This window comes from Bufo gargarizans, chromosome 4 (assembly GCF_014858855.1).
Source record: "Bufo gargarizans isolate SCDJY-AF-19 chromosome 4, ASM1485885v1, whole genome shotgun sequence".
Classification (NCBI taxonomy): Eukaryota; Metazoa; Chordata; class Amphibia; order Anura; family Bufonidae; genus Bufo; species Bufo gargarizans.
This window is the reverse complement of record NC_058083.1, coordinates 291,111,199-291,119,312: the sequence shown is the minus strand read 5'-3', so window position 1 is coordinate 291,119,312 and position 8,114 is coordinate 291,111,199. Positions and strand designations below refer to the sequence as shown.

General features: G+C 48.4%; 1 protein-coding gene across 1 annotated transcript in view; it reads left to right on the top strand.

Annotated features, from left to right (window-relative positions):
* The first annotated feature begins 553 nt into the window (after positions 1-553).
* Positions 554-8,114, top strand: part of REV3L (REV3 like, DNA directed polymerase zeta catalytic subunit) — a 205,877-nt gene continuing 198,316 nt past the window's right edge. Inside the window, exon 1 of the mRNA XM_044291751.1 lies at positions 554-1,023. Within this exon, the coding sequence (XP_044147686.1) occupies positions 885-1,023 (139 nt within the window). The 5' untranslated portion in view covers positions 554-884. The remainder of the gene's footprint in view (positions 1,024-8,114) is intronic.

Here is an 8,114-nt window from a genome sequence, read left to right as displayed (position 1 = left end):
TATGGTATTCGGCTGATGTTGCAGTATATTATGCTGCACTATGGTATTCGGCTGATGTTGCGGTATATTATGCTGCACTATGGTATTCGGCTGATGTTGCGGTATATTGTACTGCTGCACTATGGTATTTGTTCAGCATGCTACAGAGGTAATATAGTATTCTCCTCACAGATTGCTTTCTACAATAGAAGCTCCACATAAAACAAGTGTAAACCTACCCAGCCATCTTCAGCCCTGCAGCACGGCGCCTGCGTGAACCGCTCATTGATGTCTTAGGCAGGGAATGGAAACTAGCCGAGGTGTGGCAGCCTTGCGGCGGCACTAAATATAGAGACAGCAAATCCCCGTGTGTTAGTGAAGGCAGCCGTCCACGCTACTTCCTGTTCTGCCCCCCATTGTGTGCGGCGCACGGCTCCTGAACGGGTTACTACTACTACATCCCCGAGCGTGCGGCCTGGGGCGGGGCCGACGCTTACACCCCTCCCACTCAGTGTACGGCCGCCACGCCCACCATCACCCCCACCAGCTTGTCACTTTCCCTCCCCGTGACGTCACCATCATGGCAACAACAGCTGCGGCGGCCGCAGAGAGGACCGTGATCGGAGAAATCTTGAGCCCGGCTCGGCGGGAGTGTGGCATGGAGATGGAAGACCGGTGCGGGGGCGAGCTCGCAGCATAAGACACCCGGTGACCCGACACGTGACACGGAGCGCTGCAGCTGCTGAGGCACGTCTGGCAGCAGAGGGCCCGGCGGTACATAGCTGTACTTGTACGTGAGTGCAGAAGCCATGATCCGTGCGTGCGGCGGACTGCTGTGAGCATACTTCCATGTACCTACCTGAGCGGGACATACCCTGTCTGGGACAGTGAGGACAGCTGCAAACATGTTCTCCCTGCGCTTGGTGACTGCGGATTATTATTTGGCTGCTCCTGTGCCAGGCTTGGATGTAACCAAATCCCACTTCCGAGACTGCCCTGTAAGAAGAGTGCCAGTGGTGAGGGTGTTTGGGGCCACCCCTGCAGGTAAGAGGCACTGCCCATTCACTGGGTTGGCATGATGTGGGCTTCCTGTATAGAAGGTGCATGCCAAGAAAATGTCAGAATGCAAATAGTTGGCGCCTGTGATTTGTAATTAGGACGTAGGTATAGGGGCTGATAATATAGGTGAAAGAGCATTGGCATCAGTCTGGCAAGGGCATGTGGGTCACGGGGCTGTCAGGAGGGAATGGTGCCAGTCTGCCGTCCGCAGCGTGGAGACCCATTAGCAGACACAATGGGTCTGTGGCTGTTTACAGGGAGACATGCTCGCTGTCAGAGCACCACAAGGTTACTACTGGCTGTGCCCTCCAGGGTGGTCTCCTAGGAAATCATCACACAGGCAAACTTGTGGGAGAGGATATCCTGCCCTTTGTTAGACATGGTGTCGGCGACACAGACTGGGGAAACCTCCTCCATGACAGTGCTCAGCAGGAAGGAGGCATCTTTTGTATGGTTTCGTCGGGGCTGGGGGGAACCTCACATGACCTGCTGGAGCTGTCGTAGCGGCGGTGCGCCTCCCACACAGTCCTCATGCTGCTAATGACCCTGTGCTCACCTGCCCTCCACCGCCTTATTGGACTCAGCAAAGACCTACCATGACAGGAGCCGCTATCTTGGGAGAGAGCCATTCGGATGGGTGTTATAATTGTGTTTCCCTTAGGTCCCATTCACACGACTGTATTTTTGCTCCGCATCCAATCTGCATTTTGTTGCGGGTCGAAGGCGGACCCATTTATTTCAATAGGGCTTCAAAAAATGTGGACAGCGCATCTTACATCCACATCTGTATGTCCTTCCTACAGCCAGGCAGAAAAAATTGAACGTGTCCTATTCTAGTCTATTTTACAGGCGAGGATAGGCAGTGTTACAATGGGTCCGCAAAAAATAAATAAAAATGCAACACGAATCATAGGAACGTCTTTAGCAATTATCTGTCGGTGTAAATGTACCGCCGATTACCTGATGAATGAGCAACTAGCACATCCGTAATCGCAGGTGCATATCCATAAAGCTAACATGCAGTAAGCGAACGAAAAGAGGTATGGCAGCACAATATTTCATATACAAACAATAAAACTGAGAAATAAGGATCATTCTAACTTAAAATGGTATTGTACCTACTATAAATGAAAAAAATAGAAGCTCTTTGTGCACATTTTTGATCAAACGTGTCGGGCCCTTCTACCAACATCAAGGTGGCTTCTGCAGATGGGTCCCTAACACTAACAGAGCTTCCTCACCTGGGCTTGACAAAGCCTACAATATTCAGGGCGGTGTAGGAACCAGATACATATATACTCTGCTCAGAAAGAAGCCCCAGGCAGATGGGCGGGGAGTGCTCAAAAAGAGGCAGCTTCCCTCAATATATACTACAAGAAAATGTAGACAAGCACATTCATAGTCGCAGATGCATATCCATAAAGCTAACATACAGGAGAGACAGTAAATTAGTGTTAGGGACCCATCTGCAGAAGCCACCTTGACGCCTGGTAGATGGGCCCGACACACGTTTGATCAAATATGTGCGCAAATTTGATCGGCTGCTGATCGGCTCTTCCCAACACAGCTTTGTCTGTTGTGTAGTGGATGGGGCTGCTTTAGGAAGCAATGAATGGGAGCCAGGCTGCAGCTACAAGTTCTGACCACTACACAATGGATGGAGCTGTTTAGCTCCAGGGAACAGCTCAAAAACTGGGAAGGGGGGGGGGGGGGTCGGACCACTGCCGATTTGACCTTGATGGCCTATCCTAAGGAATGGTAAAAAAAAAAAAAAAATCCTGGAAAACCGCCAAATACCTGTTCACACTGGTCTTGAAGATAATATAGATTTGGAGTTTAGGGGTTCAGGTGTCAGATAACCAGTTCAAATCGTTTGTACTTGGTATCATTTGTTATCTGGCTTTTTTTTTTTTTTTTTTTGTCACGTGATGATGCCTTCGGAGGCAACTTGTGTATTTTTTACAATTTTTCTTTCAGACCTCTTATAAAATGTGGCTTTCTTGCCTATAACGAGTCCCGCTTTCATTTGTAAGATCTGGTTTCGCACTTCATTGTACAGTTCTGAGCCTCTCGCACACAGGCGGTGATGGCGCCGGGAACCACGGGACCCCTGCTGTGATTTTTACATTTACAGTAGCCCTGGATATCGCTTAACTAGAAAGCACAAATAGGAGTAAAAAAACGGATTTACTTTCATACAAGTTTGAGCTTGTGCCCGCCAGCCTAACCCTTCATACTGGCACACTTCCTTGGTGGATCTCTTGCAAACCAATCACAGTTGATAGTGTGGCAGCAGAGCCTCAAGGAATTGCACAGGGTGTCTGGCAGTAAGTAGGTAAGGTACGGCCTAGTATCCACTAAACTGGTCTCTTCCATCAGGGGCTTAAAGGGGTTGTCTAGTTAATATTGACATTGTCAGGATAGGTCATCAGTATCTGATCGGGGGTGTTGGAAGAGGCGTTCCATGCGAGCAATACTTTCTCTTCATTAGGGTCCATTCACATATCCGGATCCATTCCGCAATTATGCGGAACAGGTGTGGACCCATTCATTTTCAATGGGGCCGGAAAAGATGCGGACAGCATCCGCATTTCCGGTCCGCGACTCCTCAAAAAAATAGAGCGTGTCCTATTCTTGTCCGCAGCTGCGGACAAGAATAGGAATTCTCTATACAGTGCTGGCCATGTGCGGTGTCAGTGTTTTGCGGACGTCTGAATGGACCCTGACACTGCACGTTGTCTCAGAAGTGCAGTGTAACGACGAGTACTCGCTCCATTCACTTGAATGAAGCAAACACTCCACAGGAGACAACACATAGTGTAATGATCAGGAAGCCGCGCTCGCATGGCGCGCCACCTCCTCTTCAAACAGCTGACTGGTGGGGATGCCGGGTGTCGGACACCCACCAGTTAGATATTGATGACCTATCCTGATGATAGGTAATGGCTGGACAATCTGTTTTACCTCAGAATATCAGTTTGAGGCCTGTAACGGTTGACATAATGTTGTGTCGGTCTCCCACATGGTCCTGTTTCCATACCAACCCATAGGACCTGATGAAGGCCACTCATGGAGGCCTGTGGAACTATAAACCCTGTATGCCCAGGGAGCATTTCTCAGTGCACAGATGCAGTGTGAACTTAGCCTGACTCGACCTCCATTGTGTGAAGTACCTACCACGGTTAAGACCGTGTATTGTACACAAGTCGCAATAAAATAGTTCTAATCACATGGTTTAATGGTACTTGAGCTGCTGGTCACCAAAAGTGAAGTGGATATATTCACATAAAAGTACAATGCGATAGTGGTGGAACAGCGCTGCTCCTCAATCAAAGGGAACGTTATCCACCTCGTCAGATCCAAGATGTCGACACTTCCAGCGTTGGGGACAAACCACTACGGGTTCCTCTGCAGAGTCTCAAAAAATCACACAATAGTGAGGCACCCATGTATCCCACAGTAACTGTGCCTTCAGCTTATTTATACAGGTCTTGACTGGAAAATGGAATCTCCTTGCTTTGCTTTGCACAACCCATGGACCATGTAGAAGAGCGCACAGTTCCAGTTGGTTGGTGTTATGGGCCCCCAGGCATGCACATGCCTTGTATAGTTCCTCCATGAGGCACCATGTTGTACCTTGAAAGGATGACACGGTGTACAGATTTGTATACAAAATTAAAGGTGGGCATGAGCCCCAAGGCGAGGATTAGATGTACGGCGTCGCACATAAATCACAAATGGCGTCACTCAATCCGTGTACCGAGGTTAAAGCCAAGACGGTGTTACACAAGAGGCTGCTCCTCCTGGCTCTAATACAGTATCAGTTGCTGTTGCATCGAGGGCAATATGAAGTATTGTACGCTATAGAAATCTCGAATTGCTGAAAAATTCAGCATGCAGATATGTAAGTGATTTATAGGTGTGGTCTGAGTAGATCCTGGATCTTGCCACAAGAGGACGTAAAAGTGCTCCCCCCTCTGCCCTGCAAAAAGGCTCTCAAAGGTTACTTTTGGGTAGCGCACCTCTTGGCGAGAGATCTTTAACTGCTAGACGTGAGTCTATGGTGCATTCGACAGATTGCCCGCCATCTCGGCTGTTCTGTTAGAGAATTTTGGGAGCACTGATTACATGATAGCACGCACACACACCGAGCTGGCTTCGGACGGCTCAGACAGACCATAAGGGTACTTTCACACTAGCGTTTTTCTTTTCCGGCGCTGAGTTCCGTCCTAGGGGCTCAAATCCGGAAAAGAACTGATCAGTTTTATCCTAATGCATTCTGAATGGAGAGTCAGTCCTTCAGGATGCATCAGGATGTCTTCAGTTCAGTCTTTATGACTGATCAGGCTTTTCAGAAAAACGTAGCATGCAGTATTTTTACCTCCGGCCAAAAAGCCTGAACACTTTGACTGAACGCCTGACCAGGCTTTTTTCCCATTGACTTGCATTAACGCCGGATCCGGCCCCGTGTGTTCAGTCAAAACGGATCCGGCTTTTGCATGTTAAACCCGAAAAATGTGAAAAAAAAGTTAAAGTCCATAAATGGCGGATCCGTTTTTCCCAATGTATTTTTCCATTGTGATCGAAAGCCTGATCAGGATTCAAATGTAATCCGTTTTCACACGTTTTTCCGGATCCGGCGGGCAGTTCCAGTGTCGGAATTGAACGCCGGATTAAAACAACGCTAGTGTGAAAGTAGCCTAAGTAGAGAGGGTCATTTGATCCACCGACGAGCAACTCTCACAGTTTCATTATACAGGTGGCACCATCATTACACACCCCTCTCTCTGCCAAGACCATTTCCAAGTACTTGGCAAAAGGAAATTTGGTATCTCGGCACCCATTAATTGTCCTGTCATTGACTGCCAGCCTCCATTGCCTTCTTTTGCAGTGGTTTGAACAAGAAACCTGGACTGCTACAGACTGGAAACGTATTGTCTTTAGCGACAAATCCAGGTTCTGTTTGGGATCCCATGATGATCGGGTATGGAGACCTTGTGGTGAGGGCTTCAACCCCGCCTTTGCTGTGGAGTGACACACTGCCCCAACTGCTGGTGTGATCTGGGGAGCCATCGCATTGGACTGGTGGTCACCCCTGGTAGTGATATGAGGGACGCTAACAGCTCAGCAATATGTGCATAACATTTTTATGCGAAATGGGAATTTCACCAAATTTTTTGACTTTTCTACACCATAAAACTGCTGTAGAAGCGTTAATAAATCCCCCAGTCTTAGGCCTGTTACATTGGTGTGCAGTCTTTAGGCTCCATTCACACTTCCGTATAATGGGTCCGCATCCGTTCCCGCAAATTGCGGAACTGGTGCAGACCCATTCATTCTCTATGGGGATGGAATAAATGCGGAGAGCACACTATGTGCTCTCCACATCCGCATTTCCGGAGCGCGCCCCCGATCTTCCGGTCTGCAGCTCCGGAAAAAAGTAGAACATGTCCTATTCTTGTCCGCAATTGCGGATCCACAATGCACTACGGACGTCTGAATGGACCCTTAAAGGGGCTATCCAAGATTTGTTAAAATAATGCAGGGGGACGATGTAAAATTTAAAAAACCTTACCATTGAAATGTCCCATGCCACTGCCCCGATATTTGCAGGGCCCTTAATGATAGCGTCACGTTCATTGGCACAAGGCTGCAGAAGGCACAAGGCTGCGGCAGGCCCTGAAGGCACAAGGCTGCGGCAGGCCCTGGAGAGGCTCTGTGGGACCAGTGAGACCTTTTATTGATGAGTAAGGTTTTACTTTTTATTTTTTTTATTTTACACTGCTCGCTTTAATAAGAGAGCTGTCTGCCCACGGCTATATTTTGCAATCTCGCCCAATACGTGTGCATGCTCAGCTTAGGCTTGTTTCACATCTGCGTTAATGCCGCCGGTCCCCGCTCATAGTGAATGGGGCTGGATAGAATTCTGACAGCGCCCAGCAGTGGCGGATCTGGCAGGCTGTTCCCATCCGGATCCGCATAAATGCAGATGGGAAACAGGCCTTAGTCAAACATGCATTGGTTGAGTGGGAGAGGGGAGAAAGCCACGGTCAGACACTTGGCAGCAGTTTATCTCTCTGGAAGCAAAAGGATCAGGCAGTTGAAGTCCTACAGCCTGATCCTTATCTCTCCCAACATCTGCTTTTAGTCTAGAATCGGGAGACCCCCATGCAAAATAGTTGATCAACTGCTCCTGCCAAATTCTGCACGTTCAGCCGACATACATCAAATGAAGAGTAAGACATGAGGCTCCTAATGATGATCTGAGGATGCACAGGCCAGACTTGTATTGGGGGGAGGGGTTGATCTGTTATTTTCTGGAATCTTCAACATTTAGGCCCCTTTCACACGGGCGAGTATTCCGCGCGGATGCGATGCGATGCGAGAGGTGAACGCATTGCACCCGCACTGAATACCGACCCATTCATTTCTATGGGGCTGTTCACATGAGCGGTGATTTTCACGCATCACTTGTGTGTTGCGTGAAAACGCAGCATGCTCTATATTCTGCGTTTTTCACACAACGCAGGCTCCATAGAAGTGAATGGGGTTGCGTGAAAATCGCAAGCAAGTGCGGATGCGGTGCGATTTTCACGCATGGTTGCTAGGAGACGATCGGGATGGAGACCCGATCATTATTATTTTCCCTTATAACATGGTTATAAGGGAAAATAATAGCATTCTGAATACAGAATGCATAGTCAAATAGCGCTGGAGGGGTTAAAAATAAAAAATTATTTAACTCACCTTATCCACTTGTTCGCGACCTTCTGTCTCCTTTGCTGAACAGGACCTGGGGTGAGCATTAATTGCATGAACAGGACCTGTTGTGACGTCACTCCGGTCATCACATGGTCCGTCACATGATTTTTTTTTACCATGGTGATGGAACATGTGATGACCGGAGTGACGTCACCACAGGTCCTGTTCATGTAATGCATGCTCACCCCAGGTCCTGTTCAGCAAGGGAGACAGAAGGAGATGCCGGGCTATGCGAACAAGTGGACTAAGGTGAGTTAAATAATTTTGTTATTTTTCTTTAACCCCTCCAGCGCTATTTGACTATGCAGTCTGTA